Here is a 26,218-nt window from a genome sequence, read left to right as displayed (position 1 = left end):
TGAAAAGTAATTTAATCAGGGCCCAAGTTTCACAGGCTTTCCATTTTAGCCATAGTTGTGAAGGTAGAGAAACACGATCTCTTTCCCTTCCTGGAAGTTTTTGGGAGTGACTATGTATTTGGATTCTGTTTGGATAGGTATGTGCTCACATAGTCCAGGCCATACGGATGGAAGCAACCCGTGTGCGTGAAGAATGGGAGCATGCCATCTCTAGTAAAGAGAATGCCAACTCACAGCCAAACGATGAAGATGCTTCTTCTGACGCTTACTGCTTTGAGCTGCTGTCAATGGTTCTGGCGTTGAGTGGGTCCAATGTAGGCCGGCAGTACCTGGCTCAGCAGCTGACTCTGCTCCAGGATCTCTTCTCATTACTTCACACGGCTTCTCCCAGGGTGCAGAGACAGGCAAGTCCTAACTGTTTCTTGTCTATCTTGGTATTGCTAGAAAACAGATTTTCAGAATGCTCTAATTGTGTGCATGACAGTATAATATGTATCTGGACTTACACTTTTATGAAATGTAATTTTGCGTTTTCACTTACAAAATGTTTTCCCAATCATACTCGGATAATCCCTGTATTCCACACAGGGAATAACTGTAAATAAAGCAACTCATTTTCTTATTGTAGTCATGAGGAGAGGGCAAACAGAAAGTTGTGAACACTTAAAAACGAATTGCAGAATCTCTTTTTGGAATGTGTCAGGTTTTGAAGTCTTATATGTTTGATATATAAATACATATATACTGCAAAGGAGGGGGGAAAGAGTATGATGATTTTCAGTACCTTGAGACAAGTACTTTGTTTCAGAGGTGTAAAGTGTCTCTGACAGTTCTACCACAGTGTTTCTGACATCTAAAGATCACATGCAAAGTGGGTAACATGTCTACAACGTGCAGGCAAATCAGAGTTGCACAAACATGTTACCAGATAAAAGTTGTGCAAACTCTTCCCTGCAGTGCAGTACCAAGCATGTTTTTATTATTATATGAAGACAAAGTACTGTTTGAATGGGATTGAATGACTTTTTCGGCCGTGTCTCACTGGTTACTTTGATAAACACTTCAAAGCAAGATAGAAACCTTAGAGAATTTTTTACAAATGTGATTTAAGTACAGAAAGTATATTCAATCCTTCTTGCTGCAGAAACTTGTGAAGAAGAAGGCAGACTTTATTTGATTTTTCTTGTAAACTCCACTGTTTCGGTAAGAATTGTGGTGTTCTGCTTTTTTTCTCTAGGTAACATCATTACTAAGACGTGTTTTGCCTGAGGTAACTCCTAGCCGCCTGGCAAGTATTATAGGAGTGAAGTCTCTTCCACCAGCAGATATAAGCGATATCATTCACTCAACAGAAAAAGGAGACTGGAATAAACTAGGTATCTTGGACATGTTTTTGGGATGCATTGCCAAAGCTCTCACTGTACAGCTAAAAGCCAAAGGAACTACTATAACAGGGACAGCTGGCACTACTGTAGGCAAAGGAGTTACTACAGTCACACTTCCAATGATCTTCAATTCCAGGTTTGTTTGAAAAAAATATATATATTCTCAAGCTAAAGGCACAAAATAGTTATGTTCTTTGAAGTCAGTTGTGTTATCTTTTATAATGTTAGTTTTATAAACAGAAAAAATATATAATGCTTTGAGAGCAAGATTCTATGTTATTAGTGAGGTCAGTTTAAAAAATACAAACGAACCTGCAACATACCATATGCTGAACACGTGCAGTATTTCTTTGTGGTGAATTTTGACAAATGGTAACTAATTACGTAGATTAATTTCATGTATTACTATGTGACTTTTGCAGCTACATTCGGCGAGGTGAGAGCCATTGGTGGATGAAAGGTTCAACACCTACACAGATTTCAGAGATCATTATTAAACTCGTTAAAGACATGGCAGCAGTAAGTTTCTGTCCTTCAAATGTCTCAAGAATATTAAAGTATTTTTGATAACGATAAGCACATTTTATCATTACTTTATATCACTGTTAGAATAGAGTTGAGCTGTTAAGTGCAAGTTTGTCTCAAGAAGAAAAAGGCATAGACTTCTGGGTGGAGCCTAGGACCTGAGTTTTGATTCTGCTTAACAGAAATCCACTATTGAAATAAGTTTTAAATAAGTCACTTGTGCCAGAAATTTAGGAAGTAAACAGTGGTTATGTGTTATTTTCTACATTATTAACTTAGAACCCTATTTTTTTAAACCTTGAGCACTTGAACTGAAGAGTAAAAAACATCTGTGGAGTAAGATAATAAGGTTGTTTCCAAGTAACTGTATGTGGATTTTATATGTGGAGTTCCTGGTTAATTATGCTCTCGTTCTCATGTTTCCAATGTACTCCACTTCTTTCAAATATAGAAACTGTGGAGAGTATTCAGGAAGGCCAAGCTAGGCAAGCAAAGCTGATTTCTCTAGGAACATGCTGTAATCTTTGTGTTGTTCAGTCACTTCATTGTGCTCCAGCCCTGCATCTTTCTTTCTCTACGGGGAGCTTTAGGAATATGCCCTTTCATTCTTTCAATCATACGTCCTGTACCTCTTCCAGGTTAGTTATTCCAGTAGTTGCTCAAAGACTAGCTCAGTCAGTCACCTGAGCATTTGAGGGCTAATTTTTACTAGATCTGTCTGATTTGAACACACTTCATCTGTTAAAATCATCCCTGACTTACTCTTTTTCTATTTTATCTTGAGATCCTAAGCTGATGATATCAATTGTAGCAGCTTTAATTACAATTATAGTTGTTCTTAATTATTTCACCTTTTATTAATATTGAGTTTCCTCTTTAACAGGGCCATCTGTCAGAAGCTTGGTCCCGTGTGACGAAGAACGCTATTGCTGAAACCATCATAGCTCTGACCAAAATGGAAGAGGAATACAGATCACCAGTGAGGTGCATTGCAACAACCAGAGTAAGAACCTCACTAGTAAACTGAACATTGGTTCATTGTAAACATGTAGAACTTCTTGTACAGGTTGTTTCAGGAAACAGTGCATACAGCATACACTTTATATTCTAGAAGTCTCACTATATGCATAATGGACAGGTAGCCTAAGGCAGTCAGCATTTGTCCTAATAAAAGTCTCGCTTCCTCAGTGTCACAGCAGATTGAATTTTCTTCTTTGTGGCAGAAATACACCGGTAAAAACTGAATTGTGATTAAATATTTATCTTTGGTACCTCCCAAGTAAAGAAGAATAAGTGTTTTGCTTATAAATTTGGGGTTTTATCCTTGGGGTAATTCTACTTTAAACTTCTAATACTTATTTGCTAAATTTATGAGATCATCTGCATGGGAAATTGCACAAGATGCATCAGCTGTCCTTTTCTAGGTCTCCATATAATTATTTTAAGTAGTTTGGCTTCTAGGTCATCAGCTGGCACATCTCAAGGCTATTAGGAAAACATTCAGTAACAAAAGTTCTCTAAGACAATAAGGCTAAGCTTCACCTGTTTTAGTCTCAAAGTGAAAAATCATTTGCTGAGCTCTTTATTAATTATATGGAATGTTTTCTTATTTTACCTTTACTTCTTCCATGACTCTCTTATTTCCATAACTAACTTAACCTTCATACATTGCTTGAAACACCATAAAAAGCATACTTTTTTAACTGCAACACTCCTGCCATCTTATCGAGTGCAGATTTTGGTTTCTCAATCATTATAATTACATGTAAAAGAAAAGGTTTGCAATGGTTACAAGCATTTTACGCTTACAGACTCATGGAATGGTTTGGATTGGAAGAGATGTTACAGATCATCCAATTCCAAGCCCCTGCTGTGGGCAGGGACACCTTCCAGCGGATCAGGTTGCTCAAATCCTCATCCAGCCTGGCCTTGAACACCTCCAGGGATGAGACAACCTGTGCCTCTCTGGGCAACCTGTGCCACTGCCTCCCTACAGGAAGAAAAATGTCTTCCCAATATCTAATCTAAATCTCCCCTTTTTCAGCTTAAAACTCTTCATCCTATCCCTGCAATCCCTGATGAAGAGCCCCTCCCCATCTTTCCTGTAGGACTGCTTTAAGTACTGGAAGGCTGCTCATTTTGTTTTCTATCTTCAAAGGCTTTCGGTTTTTTACCTGCTTCCTTCTATGGTCTCTGCTCTTCGGAAGACACAGTCTCCAAGTGCCACCAGCTCCTGCTGGCACTGTGTTTCTTTAATCGCATCTTGGAGGAGCCCTGGCCATCGGCCTGGCTCTCCTTGTGAATGAGCTTAGTTCTGTCAGGGAAGTGGACATTCTGAGCAGGACTTCAGCAGAGCTTTTCAATTAAAGCTATTTTTTATCAAAGCTTTGATGAAGCACTGTTGCAAAATGCAACTATCCTGTTCAGTTTGAGTTGCAGGCCCACTGACAAATGGCTCACACAGCTTATCTTTAGGATTTCACAGTAGTCAGTGGAGAGGAAGAAAGCAAAGTTACCTGTGAAGAAGAGCTATCTCAGAGCCCTTTCCTAGGAAATCTCAAATATCCTGTGCAATGTGGAGAGAACATAGGGAAATCAGTCTCACTGAATTTCTTCATCTCCTCAAAGCCTCCAATGTTGGAGAGTGAAATGCAAGTCTGTGATATTTCTCTCTAATGTGCTCTGGCTGATCTTTCTTCACTGTTTCTCTCTTGTGTGCCTGACGAGAGAGTATTTATGACCATAAAGTGACAAACCTGAATGAAGCAAGGTAGTTCCCAGAAGGTCGATAAGTTTTGTGTGCTTGACTTCTCTTGAAAAACAATCATGTGTTTAATGGGCAGGCTTTAGGTAACGATGATGTAGTTTGTGAGCAACAGTGATGTTCTTTTCTGCCAAAGTTTATATTTTTAGTATTTGGGATTCTATATAGAGAAATATATATATATATATATATTTTTTTTTTTTTTTCCTAACACATGTAATTCTACCTTGCCTTTCAATAGCTATGGCTGGCCTTAGCATCCCTCTGTGTGCTTGATCAGGATCATGTTGATAGACTGTCCTCAGGAAGATGGATGGGAAAGGATGGACAACAAAAACAGATGGTGAGACTGAAAATCATATCATTTTGTGGGGTATTTTTAATATATTAGGTAGTTAAAGAATCTAGAATAATGATTGGGCAAGGCAGACCTGGGTGAACCTCATTCCTCTCTCTTGTCCTCAGTATACATTGTACATACATGTCTGAAGTATTTGTCTTCTAGACAAGCAGCACTTGGAAAGCAAAAATTCCGACTTAAAACAATAAGGTAGCAATTCTGCTGGTATTCAGGATAGAGCAAGGCCTTCTTAACTCCGGTAGGATGGATTTTTGAGAGTGGATTGACTCAGTTGCAACACTCTGTATCAGAGCTTTTTTCCTTCTGTCTGGATCTCTTATCACATAATAAAGTCAATTATTTTGTGTTCTTCAGTAACTTCTCTGCAATTTAGTTTCTTCTTCCCCAAAGAGAAAGAAAGTCTTTCTAACTTAATTTAGTAAAGCTACAGTTTACCCAGAGGATTTACAAATTTAATAGGGAATATGATGGATTAATTGAGTTTCTGTCTATATTTTTCAGTATCACAAGAAGCTAATGATATTTTTAATACCAGTCTGGAAAGAGCATAAGCTGGTCTCTTTGTGACTTGCTTAGGTGGGTCCCTGTGGGAGGGACCCTCTGAGTTATAGATGACCAACAGCTTTAATCAGATGTTTAAGCAGAGTAAACATTCCATATCAAAGCAATTAAGGGTAAATACCATGTGTGTTGACTGACTCGAGTACTCATCTCTCCCCATAACACCTCATCACATGAATCTTTATTCAGACTGGTTAAAAATGATGTCTCAACTGCATTACTGAAAAACACATTTTTGCTACATCACGCAAAGTGTAAGATGAAGAGTATCAAAAGAACTGATACCATAAATTGGGGCTTTTTCAGTCCAGGAGTAATTGTTTAGTTGTTACTGATTATTCTAAACTTACAATTAATAGCCTAAATAAGTTCTTTATCCCCTGCTTATTAATTTGGGGGGGACTGATTCATGGAGAATAAAAGCAGAAGCTGAAAGAAAAAGAAGGACTTTATAAAGACAGAATTATTTAATATTTTTTTCTGTTTTCCAGCCCATGTGTGATAACCATGACGATGGGGAAACTGCCGCAATCATTTTATGTAATGTCTGTGGGAATTTGTGTACGGATTGTGACAGATTCCTTCATCTCCATCGGCGAACAAAAACTCATCAGAGACAGGTAGAGTATACAGGACATCGTGTTGGATGCACTGCATACGTTGTGTGTGTTTCCCTAATTAATACATAGGAAAAAGGCAGCAGCAAGAAACAAATACGATCAAGTATTTTCTTTTGTGTTTAAGATGGGGTACATTTAATTATTGTAGTTGGTTTTAGTTAAATTCTCTTGTCCTTTATCTTTTCAAGAATGTTGGAAAACGGTGTAGCAGTCCCTAATTCTCACTTAGGCTGCATCAGCTTTCTTCTGTCTTGTTCTAACATTGTTCAGGAACATTTTTTAGGAAAACACAGGAACTGTATGGACTTTCTTAAGTTGCACATTGGTTCTTCATTCCTTTTAAATTATATCTGCTTTTACTACTTCTGTCCTAGTCAGTGATTATCAACCTCTTCATTTTTTAATGTATGTAAGACAACTTGACAGCAAATATTCCTACTGGTTCCTTTATGTCAGTCTTCTCTTCCTTTTCAGCATTCCTCCAATCTCTCACTGTCTTTTCACAGAGGAAAATGCTGTTATTTCCATCAGCTTGCAAATTTCCTGATTGCTTTCCATTTTGTTTTTCAGATTGACACATCTTTCCTCTTTGACTTTTATCTACTTGAGTTTTTACAAATTGCTTTTTACTCTCCTAATTAGTGCTTTGCATTATTCTCTTATTCTCTTCATCTCTAAACCTGAAACTACATTCCATTCTCATTGGAATACTTATTTAACTACTGAACGTTTCCTCTTCTTGACACCATTTTTCTTTTGTGGTTTTTGTGGTCTTTTGTTTTCCCCTTTCTCTCTGACTGCTTGTGTTTGTACAAAGGCTAAAATAATCAATTTAATTCAAAGGAAATCATTCCTCTTCTCCCTCCCCTAGAGCGGATCCACATTTGTTTTTTAGTTAGGGCTTTTCAAGCAGCTCTTAATTTCCTTTGATTTGTGTTATAGAGCAGCCTTGAAGTGTGCAAACCGGATTCCTTTCAGGTGAAACAAAAACCAAATCCAGACAGACTTAGGGACACACTGCTCATGGTCGTTCCGTGCAAGGCACCAGCTAGTCTAGAGCACAGGTGATGTAAACTTCGGATCACTGGCCCCGAGTTCCACTTTACAGATCATCTTCTTGAGGCTTCAGCATTTGCAGTGACATCTGAGCCTGGAAGTTCCATGCGGATCTGTAGTCTTCTCTCTTAGCCAGAATCTTTGCAGTCCCCTTTGGAATTTTCCTCTTTTGTCATCTTAAGATGATGATTTTATGTCTGCTCTTCTGTTGCAGCACAGCACAGTCTAGTCTCATTCATTTTTTCTGATTTCTCCTATATAGCCTGTTCAGATTACAGTTGATAAAAAGTAAGTTCTTATTTCGTAGAAGCCCTCACATCTCTCCTTTAATCTGCCCCAAAATAGCTACTTATCAATTTCCCTATTTACTTCTGAAAGCATGTTTAAACCTTTACTCCTTATTCGCTACCTTTACCTTTGCATCTTTCATGTTAATCCCCTCAATTTAAATCTTACATTCCGTCGTGTTCCCTCTCTCCTGTTTTCTGTTAGCTTCCTGGATTTTGTACAACTTCTGTCTCTTCAATGTATTTTCTCTTCCTCCAGGAAAGGACAGACTGTAAGTTACTAAACCTGCTTATGTGAATCCTTTGGCAAGCAGTTAAGGGTTTTTTTTTTTTCTGATTCTATAACAAAAATATATTGTATATATTATATTTTCTATTCTAATAAGAATTAACACAGAGTTTAAATTGTGTTTATACATCCATGCCCAGAAAGATTCTAACTTTTGTTGCATTGCAGGTGAAGTGAATGAGAACAGAACTGCTTTCAAAACTTAGTCCCTTCTTTTTCTCCTTTCCTCTATAAAGTCCATGCAGGAACTCATGCAGTTGTTCTATTTTTGCAAAAATATCATTTTCCTCTGTGTAGCCAAAGTTATCCTCTGTGTATTGATGTGAAAGTCAAAAATATTAATATTGCACGCTTATGGAGTAGTTACGCTGTAGCACATATTATTAAGACTGTAACTATCACTGTTCCTTTGATAAACTCTTACTTAGCATGGTTATACAAAGATACTTCTAATGTTACCTTCTGCTTTTAATACACTGCGGCCCTACTAGGTGAGTTGAACAGCAGTTAGGAAGTCCAAGCTTTGTATTTTTTAAACTGGAAAAAATACTGTGCAGCTTTCTTCTTAGCCTCGCTGCACTGTTGTTCCCCAGACATGCTGGCTCAAGCATTAATTTTATATATTTTCACTTTTAAAACCACAAAGCCTTTAGCTGTCTGTTCCGAAATCTGTACAGAGTATGGAATGCATTAAAAAAATAGCTTGCAGTAGACAAACTCTGCAGAATCTGTAAAAGCTGTGATGAAAATGTAAAGAGACAGTGACAAAAATAACACAGACGTGCTATTTATTATCGGTTTGGTTAACCTGACAGGTATTCAAAGAAGAAGAAGAAGCTATCAAAGTTGATCTCCATGAGGGTTGTGGTAGGACCAAACTTTTCTGGCTGATGGCATTAGCAGATTCTAAAACTATGAAGGCTATGGTGGAGTTTAGAGAACAGACAGGTAAAACACAGCTGTGTTAATACTTACCCTTTATCTTGATTATTTTTACCTCTTACATGAGTTTGACAAAAAAAAAAAAAAACAGTTGGGGTTTTCACCTGCTTTAGAGCAATGCTTTTAATTGTTAATAAAAATAGAATAGTTGGGGTATGTGAGAATTGCTCATTTCCTGGCTGTTATCTGTGATTGTTGTTTAGATCTCTTGTGTTAGAATGTCAGTTCTTTATATTTCATTACAACAAATTTCATTTTCGTTGACTTTCATGGACCCAGGCAAACCGACCACCAGCAGTTCTGAAGCGTGTCGTTTCTGTGGCTGTAGGAGCGGAACTGAGTTATCGGCAGTGGGAAGTGTTTGTTCTGATACAGATTGCCAGGTGTGTATTAACAAGTATCAGTCATGGTGAATCACATAAATAGAAGGAACTGCAGGATCAAATTTATTCCTAATTTGACTAAACCTTCATCCCTGTAGTCCATTTGAATTTAGACTTCTTATGGGAAAAGTTTTGAATATTGAATGTTATATTGTAATTCAAATAATTCCAAGTTTGTAATAGTTTAATTACAGGCTACAAATGGTAACAACCAAAATACTGGGTGTTATTATTATTATTATTATTATTATTATTATTATTATTATTATTTTCAGAAGTATCTCTTGTTTTCACAATAGTGTTCCAAGTATAAAGTAAAATATCCACTGTCAACACAAAGTCTAGTGTAATGGAAAGCTTGATAAAAGTACTTGGTGTAACAGCCTGTTTATTATGTGAGCACAGAACATTCAAGGCTCGGCCAGGTTTGCCAACTGGATCCGTGTGTCCAAAGTGGGTTTTGTGCCGTACAGTACCAGTAAAATTGGCAGAGGGCCAAAACGTGACCAGTTTCTTATCCCACTTCCTTTATTTCTGTTTGTGTGGCAAATTTGTATTCTTTTTTTCTCTCTCAGCCTATTGAATATACTATATTATTGTTTTATTAACTCGGATCAATTTGTTGTTTGCTTCTGGGCAACTTCTGTAAGTTTCCTGCTTACTATGTATAGGAATTAGAGGTGGTTAAAGTACTGTTTCCATATAGAAGTGCTTTATGCTGGTTAATGATCAGCTTACAATGAGTTCTTAAGAGTGGGTTGCTTCATACCTTTGCTGAAGGACCTAAATCTGCAGAGATCTTAAAGGCTGTTAATACAAAGTAAGCAGCGTTGATGCAGGAGGCATTTAACATACGGAAGACATATTGAAGGAATAAAAAATATTTCTCTTTATGTTAAAATTAAATATTACAATTTTACAGATATAGTTTCATTATGCCATTGCTGCTCAGGACTAAATGTAAGTAACAAAGGCATTGTTTTACTCCCAGGTGTGCTTTTTCCCCAAGTACCATCTGTAGCAGTAGGCGACATGAGTTGTGATTCTTTCGTCACCTTGGTTTATAGCACAAACCAGCAGTCCTTCCAAAAGTCACATTATATCAAACTGTTCCATGGAGGGGGAAAAATAAAGATTAATAATATTTGCTCTCGATAGGAGTACGCGAAAATTGCCTGCAGCAAGACACATGCCTGCGGTCATCCCTGCGGAGGCGTTAAGAATGAAGAGCACTGTTTGCCGTGCCTGCACGGCTGCGATAAGAATGCTACAACTCTTAAACAAGATGCTGATGACATGTGCATGATCTGCTTTACTGAAGCACTTTCAGCAGCACCAGCTATCCAGGTTTATCCTTTCTTTCCCCCTTTTAAGACAACGATGTTATGGTTGTAATGTTACTTGTGGAAGAAGTTAAAATATAAAGTCCTTCAAATTATACTCTTTAAATCAAAACAGGCACCTTAACAGTACGTAAGTTAAAGTGCTTTCTTTATATCTGACATTCCTGCTATTTCAAGAAAGCAGACTGTATTAGTTTAGTTTGCTATGTTTACTTTATTTAAAATATACAGCGTGTAATAAATGAGAAAAAACAACTGAGGTAATTAATGGATATTCTTTATATACCGAGTGGTGGGTTTAGACCATTTAATATTCTTTCTGTTCTTAAAGACAAAAGTAGGGGTCTTCAAGTAGTTTAAATAAATAAATTTTAATGGAATTCTTAAATGCTGCCACTTAAAAACAAATAACCACTTCTGTTTTAGTGGTTAATGTAACATCAGCATTCACTTTTGTGTATTCTTTCTAAAGCTGGACTGCAGCCACGTTTTCCATTTGCAATGCTGTCAACGAGTACTGGAGAACAGATGGCTTGGGCCAAGGATAACTTTTGGGTTTATGTCCTGTCCTATTTGCAAGGTAAATGAGCTCTGTGTTTACTGCCCAGGTCAAACAAGTTACCCAATGCTGTCTTTGGTTTCCTCTTGTTTTAATTACATGTTGCTTGTTATGCTATAAATTAAGCATATGTCCTTGTTTCCTTAATTCCTTGTGTCGCTAAAGAAGGGGCATCACTGAGGCATCTTTTTACCTTCCCCTGCTGTTTCCTGAAATAAGGATCATCTTAAAAAAAAAGCACAATGTAGACATTATCTTTATGCTGTTTTAAACCTAACACCTTCCGCTTGAAAATTCCCAGTAGTTGGAGACAGCTGAGGTGGTAGAAGCAGCAATCTTTAATGCACGTTACCTGAAGCAGGAACCTTGGCTTTTCTATTTTACTAACCCCTTTTAAAGCTGCCTTGTTTTTCAGTCTGAGGTCACAGCTGGGGAATAGATGTACTTAGTGCAGCTTCAATTACTAAAAATTCCTCTTGAAATCAACAAAATCATAATTGCTCTAAGTGAAAGCCTATGAAAGCTGCTGGGAAGGAGAGCACCTTAAAACTCTAGGAATATGAAATGTGTGAATGGTCAGCATTTCTGCATGCTAGGTTTCTTCCTTAGAGCTGTATTTTGGGAATTTACGATTATTAAATTATAAAGACCTGGCCTACAGGATTGCCAGGTAGTACTTTTAATTGCTAAGCAGGGAGTCAAAAAAGGACCAAAATGAGATAAAAAGTACAATCAGGATGTTCCTGTGCCATTGTGAATATTTTTTGTACCCTTTACATCTCTCTGTGGTTGTTACAGTCTGTGTAAGGGCTGCGGATTTCATACAACAAAAGGCCGTATAAAAAGCATTCCTGGTTACTATTTTTGCAGCAAATAAAGTATATACTACATCAGCTATTTCTTTAAATGTCCATTGCTCGAGCTCTTAGGTTCTATGATGTCCGTTACGCTACTTGTGTTTGACTGCAATACAAACTATCACAGCTGTCGTAATAAAAATGCAAGATATTTTAATCAGTTTTTTATTTCAGAACAAAATCAACCATACAGTGTTAAAGGATTTGCTTGATCCAATAAAAGAACTCTATGAAGATGTAAGGAGAAAAGCACTAATGAGACTGGAGTATGAAGGGTTGCACAAGAGTGAGGCCATCACAACCCCAGGTGTTAGATTTTATAATGACCCAGCTGGCTTTGCTATGAACAGATATGCTTATTATGTTTGCTACAAGTGCAAAAAGGTATGGCAATTAGTACTGTTGCAAATTAAATGTATGTTATAGTTTCAACAGTAATTTCTTCAAGAATGGAACATATGTTTAATATATTTGTGGAGTAAGAAAGCAGGAAAAGAAATTGTTGTTAAATTGTAATTAAAAGTGTTGAATAAATTAGATGAACATGGTGTCTTAGCCTGTAAACCTCAAAATTATATAGTGCAATTTAGAAACCAAAGGCATATTTTGGTGCTAGGCACCTGGAAGAAGATGCAAACAGTATTGTGTTAGAACACCAAGCATCCCTTTGTCCAAATTCCAACTCCTACTTTACGTGAACATTAAAACAGTATAACCCTAGGTTTCATTCTGACTCTGATATGAAGAGTTCCTCACTAACATTGCACAGAAATCGTAATTTTCTCAAGTTGGAGTTGATTGAAACTGCTGTAAACTGACTATGGGGCAGAAAAATAACCACTGCTGCCAGACTGTTGGTGTAGTTTTAGCCAATGATGGCCTCCAGAGATGAGAAGAGTCTTCTCTAATTTTGATTCATGATGCTGTAGTTGTTCGGGATGGAGATAAGGGACCTCTGCTATCCTTAGACGATTATGTGTAAGTTCAGATCTTAGCATCTTCAGAGTCTTTGAAGTGCAGCAGGTATGTAGGTGATGGCCAGATGTGTTAGAGGAATGAAAAAGAAGGAAGAGGAAACGTGGTCTAAACTGCTGGGCCCTTGGTCATGTAGGCACAGTTTTCATCAGGTAGAAGATATGAAATTTATCCAGAAGACAGAAAATCTACATATAGACCCACACACTCTCCTGGGTGAAAAACTGGTTGGATGGCCGGGCCCAAAGAGTGGTGGTAAATGGAGTTAACTCCAGCTGGAAGCCAATCACAAGTGATGTCCCCCAGGGCTTAGTGCTGGCTCCAGCCCTGTTCAGTGTCTTTATCAATGACCTGGATGAGGGGATCGAATGCACCCTAAGTTTGCAGACAACACTAAGTTGGGTGGAAGAGTCAATCTGCTGGAAGGTAGGGAGGCTCTGCAAAGGGATCTGAACAGGCTGAGACCAGTGGCATGAGGTTTAACAAGGCCAAATGCCAGATCTCGCACTTGGGGCACCACAACCCTGTGCAGTAGTACAGACTAAGAGAAGTCTGGCTAGAAAGCTGTGTAGAAGAGAAGGACCTGGGGTTGTTGGTTGACAGCAACTGAACATGAGCCAGCAGTGTGCCCAGGTGGCCAAGGCAGCCAATGGCATCTTGGCTTGTGTCAGAAACTGTGTGACCAGCAGGTCCGGGGAGGTTATTCTCCCTCTGTACTCGGCACTGGTGAGACCGCACCTTGAGTACTGTGTTCAGTTCTGGGCCCCTCACTGCAAGAAAGATATTGAGGCTCCGGAGTGTGTCCAGTGAAGAGCAACAAAGCTGGTGAAGGGGCTGGAGAACAAGTCTTATGAGAAGTGGCTGAGGAAACTGGAGGAGGCTGAGGGGAGACCTTATTGCTCTCTACAACTACCTGAAAGGAGGTTGTAGGGAGGTCGGTGCTGGCCTCTTCTCCCAAGTGTCAGGGGACAAGACAAGAGGGAATGGCCTCAGGCTGCGCCAGGGGAGGTTCAGGCTGGATGTGAGAAAAAAATTTTTCACAGAAAGAGTCATCGGGCACTGGAACAGGCTGCCCAGGGAGGTGGCTGAGTCACCATCCCTGGAGGTGTTTAAAAGAGGGGTGGATGAGATGCTCAGGGGCATAGTTTAGGGATTGACAGGAATGGTTGGACTTAATGATCCTGGAGGTCTTCTCCAACCTAGTGATTCTATGATTTCGCCTCCAGTAGAGAAAAGACAATTCTTTATCTTTTGTTAAAGAAATTTTGGATAATGACTAAACCCCTCCAATTGCTTCTTTCATCTGAAGCTGACATTTAGTGCCCATATCGATCACGTATTTTCCCTTTGGAGTGAATGAAATAAGGCAATTTCAGGATAAATGTTTCTAGGGATACCCCAATAACTTTTATGTTGGATGCATGTGGTTTACGTTAAGGGCACAACTAAGTAATAGGAGAAAGGATTGACTTCCCTTCCATGTGCTAGAGGGGAGCACTAATGAACCCCTCTAGCTTGTTACTACACTCAGTTCACTTTTGTTCTTGCCTCACACTTACTGTCCCTTGCGTAGACCAGAGTACGTTGCGCTACTTTTGGTCTTTATCCTGACACTGAGAGATGTTGTCTTAGTCCCTCACAAACATAGATCTAGAGTCAGTGGGAGGTACTGCAGTGGATATTCATCATTTTGCCATTACAAATTGATTTTGTTGAAATACTGGTTGTCTCTGGTTTAACATCTACTCCTTTCTATATGACATTAAGGCATATTTTGGTGGCGAAGCTCGCTGTGATGCTGAGGCTGGACAAGGAGATGACTATGATCCAAGAGAGCTTATTTGCGGTGCATGCTCTGATGTTTCAAGGGCTCAGGTGAGAAAAGGACTTGCATTCATGTTTGTATTTCATTCCAAAGCTCTGACTCCCTGAGCTGTACAACAGTTCAACCTGATCTAGTTAAAGATGTCCTTGCTCCTGCAGGGGCATTGGACTGGGTGACTTGTAAAGGTCCCTTCCAACCCAAAGCATTCTCCAATTCTAATTCACGGTCATTTGTAATTATATGTATTGTACAATACTAATACGTATTTTGGAATGTAGAAATGTGTTGTTTGGATTGTTACAGCATGGCTACTTTGCTTATCAGCATTTCTTTCTTTCTCTTTAGATGTGTCCCAAACACGGTACAGATTTCTTAGAGTACAAATGCCGCTACTGCTGTTCAGTTGCTGTTTTTTTCTGTTTTGGGACAACGCATTTTTGCAATGCTTGCCATGATGATTTCCAAAGAATGACAAGCATCCCTAAAGAAGAACTCCCACACTGTCCTGCAGGTAGGATTTTTATAAAGCAAATTTACCACACTGAATTCTGAAATTAGTAATCAGTTCTAATTGATATTCTTATCTTTTCTTGATGATTTGTAGGACAAACACAGGGTCAGGTGTACAAATTTTAAATTCAGTATCTTGAATAATATTAGAATGGTTTGTTCTATGCATGTTTTTGATTTTTTCTTTTCTGGCAGTAGTATATCACACTGATCCTTTAAACATTAGATAACGTGATACAGAAAGACATTTCCATTTACCTACAGCAATTCAGACTCCAGGTGTGTGATGATGTGTTAAAATCATATTGAAAAGATTAACACATTAATTGCTATATCTGCACTTAGGTACCTGTCATGTGCAAACTGTTGTCCCAATACCTTAGTTTCTTCATGTGCCATTGATTTGATCTCAGTAAATGCTATTATTTCCTTGCTATTGAAAAGAAAGTGAGATAGTTTTGATTAAGAAATAAGTAAACAAAAAGAAATTGATTCCTGGCATAGCAATTATTGTTTACTGCAGAGTGTAACTCTTGTTCATGTTTACCAATTTTGCTTTTAGATTGCGTGAATTTCTCCCACAGCATAAATGAGAGGAAACTTCTTACAGGGAGAATCACTAAAATCTTTTTACCTTTCTTACTTCGGATTTGATTTATTTTAAATTACATAGGGGTTTGATCGCTTACTTTGTTTTTTCTTCAAATACTAATTCAGTGTTTGACAGAGCTGTTCTAAGGTGCTAACAGTTTTTGATCATGTTTTCTCAGATATAATTGACTTTTTTTTTCCTCTTGGACTAAGTTAAAGTTAAGCCTTTATGCTTCTTGAATTTGACTGTGTGAAAGCACCTTTCATTCTGCTGTTTCTTAAGCCTTCATTTTTGGTTCCCTATAAATTCATATTATATATATTCATATACTCCTTGTAAGTTTGTATTATATTACATTCATCTAGCATGTTTTTTTCAGGAAATGTAATATATGTTTATTTACATTGAGTCTGCATGCATTAATCTTTTCTTTTCTTCCCCTCACCCTTAAATTCACTGTAGGTCCCAAAGGTAAACAACTTGAAGGAACAGAATGTCCACTTCATGTTGTCCACCCACCCACTGGTGAAGAGTTTGCGCTGGGTTGTGGGGTTTGCAGAAATGCTCACACTTTTTAGACTGGTGGGTTTGGTTTTCTTTTTTCACCAGAGCAAAATATGTGCCCTCATCCCTTAAGTGTCCTGAAAATAAAGTCCAGCTGGGATGAGGATGGGACCATTTCATAACCCAGGTAAAAGGAACAATTTACAGTGCAAGAAGGATGCCAAATACCATGTACATAATTCTTGCTGTGAAATATTGACATTTTTTTGAACCAAGACATCAAAACTTGTGAGGTGTTTGCATGTGGCCATTACAGTCATCGGCTAGGAAACATTGGACATTTACAAATAAATAATTGCTATTAAAGGATCTGTGTGTCTGTGGACTATGAATGATGCTGGCTTTCTGGAGAAAGAAAAGAATATTGATTATTGTATACTGACTTTTTTGTAATCTTGTACAATTGTAACGCATCACAAGTGGGGATGGGAAAGAGGAATATTCTGGTTTATTTCCTAGACTGTTATTAAAAAAAAAATTGTGTTAGGAAGGCATAAATGTAACAAGTATCACGCTGTATATAAAGGTATCAATGTTTGTCCTGTATAAGAATTATTAAATTACAACAGCAGTTTCATTTAAACTTCTGGGTTATGTTTGAGCCTGAAATTTTAATGAAGTGCAATACTGAGTGTGCCTCATATCTTGCAGCTGTAAACATAATGGAATGTACATGTCAATAAAGCCACTGTACATTTTTATACAGTGAAAGTCTAATGAACGTGTAAGCCTCGATTTTCAGAAGTGCTTTTTAAAATGGGGGTGGGAGGTGTGGCCTTATAATTAATTCAGCAAGTTCTCTTGAAAAGCAGGGAAGTTTATTAGTTAAGCAGGTGGTTATGGAAGTAATTACAACATGGAAAATGCTGCTCAGTTCTTCTTTTAAGGAAAAGCTGGATAAATGTACTAGCATTCCTATGAAGTATTGTATTTCCATTTCACCCTGTCATTCCGAAAGGATTCATGTGACCCTCATTAACATAAAAGAGAGTGTATAAAGTGCTCAGTAATGACCAAGGGGTGGGAGAGCATATGGGCATCCAGACAAGCATTGCCAAAGAGGGCTTGTGCTAGGCTGGCAAAGAGAATATGGCACATCATTTTTTCTTGACAACTGACAGTCATCCAAACAACTGAAGCTGTGATAGTGAAGAATTTCAGCTAGTGGGTATCTATTTGGAAAGAGACACAGGAGACAGGCTGCTTGGTAAGTTCTTGAAATAGATTTGAAATAATACAGTGTGTGTGAAGTAGAGAAAGCAGCTCAAAGGCAGCTTTACTAGATTTGCTTCTAACTGAAAGGTAGTTAAGATTAAAACAACCATGGAGTGAGAACATGACTCTGAAAGGAGAGAGAAAACAAGGAAATTATGTTCACTTGGCAGAAGTCTTGGGTAAGGATCTGTGGGAATCAAGTGTAAAGAAAAAAAACTACCTTAAGGGGAGTTGACATTTTCTTTAGAACACCCAACTACACTAACATCAGAGCCTGCAGCTGTCCTACTGCAAACAAAGGATATGACTTGTATTGAGCAATCAGCTTGCCCAGGCTAAGAATTATTTATTCAGAAAGGGGGTGGGGGGTGTGAGGAAACCAATCAAATTACTAGAGATGAATAGCAGGGGGGAAAGGTACAAGATAAAACGTAATTTGCATAAAGGAACAAGTAAGGTCATCTGTCTAAATTGTGTCCATGCTGTAGATGTTTACCTCTGATGTAGTCATCTTCAGTGGAGAGGAACAGGAACTTCTGGGATATGGTTCATTTTGTTTCAGTATAAAACATGAGCCACATTAATAGCTTGGATGTAGATGCCTACAATCTGCATTTTTAAAGTTAGTTGAGGTCATCACAACCTACTCCAGTCTGAAGTACAAGCATCACACCACAACCTTCAGCACCAAGGCAGATTATCTTTTTGGAGAGGTGTCAAGATATGAAGAGTGAAAGGTTGGGGTGTGAAGTGTTGTTCCAAATTTGTGGCTCCATGTTCTTTAGTTAATTGGAGGATTTGTAAACAGATCTTTAGCCATTCCACTAGCCTAGCACTCTACTCATTCTGATGGGTGATTGTGGCCAGAGGTTTGAGAGACCTGTGGTTTAATATTGCCAGGTATTTCCTGGAGACCTATTACAGACCTTAGAAAGACTAAGTGTCTTTATTTGTAAACATAAGTTCCTTACTCAATACTTGACAATTCTGTATCTACAACCCATGAACTCCTGTTGGACATGCCCTGAGTCACTTCAGCGTGGCAGATGTAAAGTAAAAGATGGAGAATTACGTTCTTGGGACTCTTTTCATTAGACAAGAAATGTGCTATAGGGTTATCTGGATGCATCCAGCTATTACTCAGGAAGTACTGCAGTAAACTTGGATTATATCAGTGGTATTAAACCAGTGATTAGAAGTCAGCAGGGCATACACAGGACAGAAGTCCAGGGCATTTATTAAGGATCTCCCTCTCATACTATTCAGATATTTCTCTCCTACACAACCCAGCCCCCTTGTCACTCCCTACTCCTCATCTACACTCAAAGCCTCATGTGACTGCCCTCCTGCTCTTCACTGGGACTCTCAGGTGCTGGCTCCTGTCCACCACCACCAATCCCTTTTCTCTTTCTGTTGCTTTCTGGATATTGTTTCTTCATTTTAGGAGCCCCTTCCTGCAGCCGGGTGTGCAGGAGCAGCACTGCCATGTGGCAGGACAGCAGGAGGAGCAGTGCCAGAGTTAGGGTGGGCACTGCTGCGCTTCCTGGCTGACTAGCCACAGCCAAGAAGAATCATAGAATCACTTGGTTGGTAAAAACCTTTGAGATCATGGAGTCCAACGGTACCTGTCCACTGCTAAATCATAACACTGAACACCTCATCTGCTTGCCTTTTAAATACATCCAGGGATGGTGTCTAAACCACCTTCTTGGGCAGTCTGTTAGAGCGCCTGATAACTCTTGATGAAGAAATTTTTCATAATGTCTAATTTAAACCTGCCCTGGTGCCACTTGAGCCCATTTCCTCTCATCCTGTCTCTTGTCACTTGGGAGAAGAGACCAACATCCACCTCACTAGAACGAATTTTTTTTTCCTTGTGTCAGTACACAAAGAGGAACCTTATTTTAAGTATATAATGCAGGTGTCAATCAGTACATAAAACGTATGGCTGCATTTACACCAGGGATTTCATCACCTCCATGCTCCCAGGTCATGGATTAAGGATCTGTAATAGACACTCAATTCAGAGGGCATTTGTGTTAGAAAAGTCATCTTTACATTTCTAAACTGGCTTGATGAGGAATCACTAAAAAAAAATACAAAAAGAAAACTTTTGCCCAAAAAGGATATTGAAGGAAGACCCATTAACTACAGTGGAAGATTAATGCACATAATTTGAAGTGGTTTATATATTTAAGCACAGGTTCTTGACATAGGTTCCTGCGAATCTCAAATTACAGGAAAATGAGGTACAGAGAGCAAACAAATCCAAGGTGTCTGACCCACTATCTATTTTTAGGAAATTTTTCAGTGTAGCACCATAGTTACAAATTAGTTCTATTCTTTAATTTTCCAGCTTTCTTTTTCGTTTTAGATCAATATGAGAACTAATTTAGGAAATTGAGACTACAGTGGGGAAAGGATGTGACTCTGCCATGTTCAGTGTATTAAATAGACTGAGTGAAGGTTAAACACAGTCAGGGAATGTTTCTCTCGCACACAACTGACCATCCTTGATTACTCTGCCAGGGAGATGGCATGGCCAGGCATGAACCTCAGGCTCTTAAGTAGAGCTCAGCTCCCCTGCGTAATGCTTGTGGTCTTGACACTCTGCTTCTATGCTGTGTCAGACATTCACGTCACTACATCTATCCCCGCTCCCCCCGCACCGATCTCTACTGCTGATTACAGCCAGATGCCAGCGCAGGCTGCTAATCAGATCAGTCCACAACAAGATTGCCGTACGCTGTTCCAGCATTCTCACATGCTTTTCTGTCAGCTGTTGATCTGCAGCCCACACATTTGCACCACCCTGTTTGCCACCGCTCACCATGCTCAGCCAACTCATAATGAACTCAGCTTCTAGCTAAGGCGAGGCCAGAGCACTCCCGCTTGGATCATATATCACTGATTTACAAACAGCTTAAACTTTCACAGATGTATCCACCCACTGGGCACGAAATGAACAGTAAAAGTTAATAAGGCCCAGACAATTAACAAGTCACCCAGAGAGCCTGATAATCTTGGTCCTTACAAAACAGTTTCCATTAATCACATTATACTAAATTAGTTCATTGTTTTACCTATGCAGAGGCTGGATAAAGAGCTTCAGGATCACTCAGTCATTTAGGGTATAACTTCTTAGGTTTTTTCTGCAGTCCCCTCCTCAACCCCTGCCACATATTGCAGATGACTGAAAGTACAGCAATTGCACCACAGATGCCCCACATCCCTCAGCCCAAGGAACACTGGAAGGGCTGTGCTGTCACCCTCCTGGTCTCAGTGCTGGGATCTAGTAGTGGTGAACTTGTACTACCAAGTATTCCAGGTGTACCTACATAGATGCAACCAAATACAGAAAAGCAAACCCGTTACAATCAACAGCACAACAATCAGGTATAACGCGTCATCAAGAGTCATCAATAATGGCCCTAAGATGTGAGGAGGTTGTGGTGAGGTGGGTGTTGGTCTCTTCTCTCAAGTGACTAGCAACATAATGAGAGGAAATGGCCTCAAGTTGCATCAGGGGAGGATTAGATAGGATACTGGAAAAAAATTCTTTACTGAAAGAGTGGTGAAGCCTTGGAACAGGTTGCCCAGGGAACTGGTGGAGTCACCATCCCTGGAGGTGTCAAAAAAAAGCATGTAGATGTGGCACTTCAGGACAAGGTTTAGTAGGCATGGTGGTGTTGGGCTGACAGCTGGACTGGATGATCTTAGAGGTCTTTTCCAACCTTAATGATTCTATGACTCTATGTCCCTGCTAGCTAGCCAGTGAGTTTCCTCAGATAATGACTAGCCACCTCCACAGTCTCAGGTGGCACCTGAGATGATGTTTTGTGCTGTTGCCAAAAGGCTTCCTGTAGGCTGCCTAATGCTCATTGAAACTCAGTCACTTCAGATCTAAGTTCCTTTCCATGTTGTACCTAAGGCTTTGGACACTGAAAGCCTTAAACAGTACTTGAGGCATCGCTTTGGGTTAGCTGCTGAGCAGCACATAGTGCTGTTATCACATTCTCCTACCACCATTATGGCATTGCTTCCACACTCCCACGCCTGCCAGCAGCCCACTGGGAAACTTGTCTGCTGAACCTGAACCACAGCTCTTTAAAAGCCTTTACCTGGATGCAGGTTGTCTCAGCAGAATCTGTCAAGAAACAGTAATACCAATGGGACAATCCCATTGGTAGAGTAAATGCAACCCACCACCCATAGGTTTTGCTGTAACAGACATAACATGTTTAAGATGATAGGTTGCATCTGCATCCACCTCTGTCCCCATTTTTTCCCAATACAAACAGGATTTGAGCAATAACATCCCAGTTCAAGACATTATTACTTACAAGAACATTGTTTCTACCTCCATGCCTTTGGGTTTTCCAAACTCCCAGTATGGTGTCATATGGCCTCAGGTCATAAATCTTTATTTCCCTCTTGATGAAGGCTGGCCACAACTGCATAAGTCCCATCAGCCAAGTCCTACACTCTGGTAAGACCCAAGTGCCTTACTGCTAACTGAATTCAACCGTATCACATGAATGGGTCCCTACTGGCAGAACATTGGACCTGTTCTTCCAGCATACTCACACATCCAAGGAATTAGTGAATAACATCTGGGGTTTGCCCCCAGTGATGGGATACAAGAATACGAAATAGGGTTCTGGACCCATATTTGAAAGCAATAGAGTGTGCAGGAGCCATTTGACATGCTACATAAATTACCCTCCTTCAGTGACTTGGTACCAAGGCCAATCCAAATACAAACATCAGTCCCCTCTGAGCATTAATTGTATTTGGGACATTTTACCACTGCTAGCTTGCTAATGATGTTAACTCTTCACCCACTGTCAGAGACAACTGAATTGATTTGCAGGGAGACGTACAGAACACAGAGAAAATTCCTGTAAACCAGAAAAGGTCCTCTACCAGGATGTAGTCAGGTCAACCTATAAATGAGATGGCACAACCCCCTTCCAGCAGTATTGTTCTCCTGTCAGCTGGTGATCCATGATCCACGCCATGGAAATGTTCCGTTCTCATCGACACTGTCATTTGCACAACTCGGCACACTCAGCCCATTTGTACAGAACTCCTAGCCAAAGCCAGGCCACGGTACTCCTGTATCAGAGATGCTCCAGCAAACAGCAATGGTAATGGTATCTTATAAAAGATAGCAGAGTAATACAACAGTTTTTACAAATGAATAAAAAACCTGAGCCATTCATCAGGGAAGGAACACTATAGACTCTAGAAATGGAAATAATGTTTAGACAGTGAGTTTCAAGGAACATTTTACAGCAATTACCTCCAGCTTTTACTGAAGCATGAGCAACTGTATCAAGTAACCAGCCTGTTACAGGCAACACTCTACCCTGCTGTTGCTTGGCTTTATTAATTAAAAATAAATATTTTTATTTTTCTGTAGCCACAAGGTCTCCAGTTGAGGCCCTCTGTTTTAAAGACTGTTTTACCTGTGACTACTTTTTGAAACATTGGTGGCTCCTGTTCTATAAGGTCTTGCTTGTGACAGATAATAAATACTTATTTTATTGGTCCCTAACATTTTATTCTAACAGTGTAAGCTCTTCCCTTCCCCTACAAAATCTTCCTGTGTAGACACAACCAAAGAGAATTCCCCCTCATGATGATATCCCTTGCTGAAAAACAATAACTTCACTTGGCATTGTTAAAGAATAAGTTCTGTCTTCCTGTCTTTTTTTCTTTTTCAGCACAGTCTGCTGAGGAATAAGATTGTCACAGGCAGCCTAGAATATGCCGTTCAGCCACTGACTCATCACACTAATCTGCCCATAGTTTTCACAGCCTGTATTTCCATTAAACTGGAGAGGGCTACTCATGCCCTGCAAGCCTCATGTACTTTCATCATAGCTGGATCTGGTCCATTTTATTCTTACTCAGCTCTCTTCTAACTGCTTCTATTATTTTCCCCTCTGCATTTTTTTTCCTAGCCATATGCAAGCCAGGCTCATCCAGGTGGAACACAGACGCTGCATGACTTCTTCAGAGCTACTTGAATACACATGGAAAATCAGCATGGATGAGACTTTCAGTTCTAAAAGCTGAGCATTTACAACAAAGATCTCTTGGTTGCAACGTTGCTGCAGGCATCATCACGGAGATAGTCTGTCAGCTGAAATAGAAAGAGGTGTACCTGTACGACTTCAGCCTCATGTGGTGAGATCTCCCATTAGAAGCTAGGCTGTTACTGGCTCTTGGCTTTCATGGAAGGGCATCTGTGGGCTGTTCCTCATCTTCACATTATCATAGAGAGGGCTCCTTCAAGTCTCTGCCACAAGTGCGGGGCTCTCCAACCAGAAAGACTGAAAATCCAGAAAGCTTCTCATTCTATTCTGGAAAAATAAAAAATTTCCCATTGAGGAAATTACAGTTTCCTTAATAGTCTCATTCCTGCATACCAGTGCTCAGTACTGGACACTGGACTTTTTCTGGTGCTATTAGAAGTCTATACAAATAACATTAACTTCACCTTTATAATTTAAAATATTCCTCTCTCAAAACATCACCTGTTTCCAGTTCAGTGATAAGGCAAAGAAACCACTTAATGCTGCCATACCTGTTAAAGGATTCTCAACTTCAAGGTACCCTGCCACAGCTGGCAACAACATAGCTCTTTCACAGACCAGACCTCTGGATGTTGACTTTCAACCTTTGCTACCTGGACCTTCCTTAACCAGCTGCCACCTCTCTCAGATCCAGCTGCCTCCAAGTCCCAGAACTCTACAAACAGCATGGCTTTGCCTACCAGCTAAGTGAGAGCTAGCCATGGGGAGCTCACCAGGGACCAGGAGAGGGTACCCACACCACCAGGTGCCCATAGGTTTTCAGCTTTGGTTAACTCCCTATTGTTTTGCCAATGGACACCACAGACACTACTGGCAGTGCTCACCACCATGTCCAGAGCTTGATTTGGCTCCATGAATGGAACTACAGCTGCCTTTCTTGCTTATTTTGGTGGCTACACCCCATCTAGTGTGATGGAGAGAGCTCCTTCTGCACTTGTCTCCAACACTTACCGTGTCTGAAACATACACAAGCAATTACAACAAAGAAAATTAGGGCACAGACACTGAAGCAAGCATCATTTACTCGAAATATCAATCAGCAAAATATAACTGCAAGGCACTACAGTAAGTTTCCACCAGGAAGTCAATATATCTAAACTCAATGCATTTGGGGTTTTAAAAGACTGTTACCTCAAAATAACGAAATTGTAGCCCTGTTATGCCCTCTGAGGCTTCTACATAAACTCAGAAAAGATTCTTTTTGCCACAAGATGTTCCTTTTTTTCCCTGCAGACACCAGAATTTCCTAAGAGCACTAATCTTGGTGAAGGATATTTCTATTGACCTCACATGGCACAGATCAGTCACATCCTATCATGCACACAAATGTTGCCTGAAACCAGTAAGGGAGGTAACCAGAAGAAGCATCAGATGCTTGTTCTGCATTTGTTGATAAGAAATAGACCCTTTTTCCCAGTTCTGGGTCAACCCCTTGCAGTCCGAGTCCACCTTCTTCTCCCATGTCTCCAGCAGCTTTCAAGTTACAACCTTGAAAATGTAACTTGTCATTACCAGAAACTATAATTGGGTGCTGTTATCTTCCCACCGTATGGAAACAGCCATTATGACCAGAACATAGAATCATAGAATCATTAAGGTTGCAAAAGATCACCCAATCCAACCGTCAGACCAACACCACTGTGCCTACTAAACCATGTCCCCAAGTGCCACATTTACACATTTTTTTAACACCTCTAGGAACAGTAACTCCACCATTTGCCTGGGCAAACCTCTTCCAATGCTTTGCTACTCTTTGAGTAGAGAAATTTTTCCTAATACCCAAACCTAAACCTCCCCCGCCACAAGTAGAGGCCATTTCCTCTGATCCTAGCACTCATTACTTGGGAGAAGAGAACAATGCCCACGCTATAAACCTCCTTTCAGGTAGTTCTAGAGGACAATAAGGTCTCCCATCAGCCTCCTCCAGACTAAATAACACCCTTTCCCTCAGCTGCTCCTCATAAGACTTGTTTTCCAGCCCCTTCACTGGCTCAGTTGTCCTGAAACAACACTGCTCTGAACATGGGCCTGAAAGAAGAGCGAGAATCGAAGACACCAGACATTTCTAGATGGGGACAGCAAAACACTAGTTACTTCAGTTTTCTTCACAGTATTTGCTTCAACCATAAACCAACCTCATCATCTACCAAGGTTTGTGCAGCTGGTCTGTATTACTGAAAAAGTCACATAACCATATATTTTCTATTACGTGTATTACAAATACATCTGAGATGCTCGTTAATCTGCTCAAGGTGAGGTGATATCCCACCTCTTATCTTCAGATTTTTGTTGTATTTCCTGAAAAGCCAAAGGCTTGATGTAGATTGATAAATACACTCAGAATCATAATGGCTGAGCTGGAGTAAATATCCCAGGATATTTTGAATTTCAGAAAACAGATTATTCTCTCACAGAAATTCAAAATAAACATTTCTCAACTAAAAGCACTATGCAAGTCATTTTTTCTCAAGGAACTAGACTTAGAACTGAAAGTAAGGAAA

General features: G+C 39.6%; 1 protein-coding gene across 7 annotated transcripts in view; it reads left to right on the top strand.

Moving 5' to 3' along the window:
• The window catches only part of MYCBP2 (MYC binding protein 2), a 181,815-nt gene extending 164,700 nt beyond the window's left edge, over window positions 1-17,115 (top strand). For all 7 annotated transcript variants that reach the window (XM_054056536.1, XM_054056539.1, XM_054056540.1 and 4 more), the window contains 14 exons: window positions 138-404; window positions 1,238-1,521; window positions 1,808-1,904; window positions 2,794-2,913; window positions 4,916-5,017; window positions 6,088-6,216; window positions 8,664-8,796; window positions 9,070-9,173; window positions 10,332-10,520; window positions 10,989-11,096; window positions 12,107-12,316; window positions 14,675-14,782; window positions 15,078-15,243; window positions 16,297-17,115. In XM_054056536.1, coding sequence (XP_053912511.1) covers window positions 138-404; window positions 1,238-1,521; window positions 1,808-1,904; window positions 2,794-2,913; window positions 4,916-5,017; window positions 6,088-6,216; window positions 8,664-8,796; window positions 9,070-9,173; window positions 10,332-10,520; window positions 10,989-11,096; window positions 12,107-12,316; window positions 14,675-14,782; window positions 15,078-15,243; window positions 16,297-16,412 — 2,133 coding nt within the window. In that variant the 3' untranslated portion in view covers window positions 16,413-17,115. The remainder of the gene's footprint in view (window positions 1-137; window positions 405-1,237; window positions 1,522-1,807; window positions 1,905-2,793; window positions 2,914-4,915; window positions 5,018-6,087; window positions 6,217-8,663; window positions 8,797-9,069; window positions 9,174-10,331; window positions 10,521-10,988; window positions 11,097-12,106; window positions 12,317-14,674; window positions 14,783-15,077; window positions 15,244-16,296) is intronic.
• The last annotated feature ends 9,103 nt before the right edge of the window (window positions 17,116-26,218 follow it).

Source organism: Cuculus canorus, chromosome 1, assembly GCF_017976375.1.
Source record: "Cuculus canorus isolate bCucCan1 chromosome 1, bCucCan1.pri, whole genome shotgun sequence".
NCBI lineage: Eukaryota > Metazoa > Chordata > Aves > Cuculiformes > Cuculidae > Cuculus > Cuculus canorus.
The sequence above is the reverse complement of the archived record's forward strand: the minus strand, read 5'-3'. Positions and strand labels throughout refer to the sequence as shown.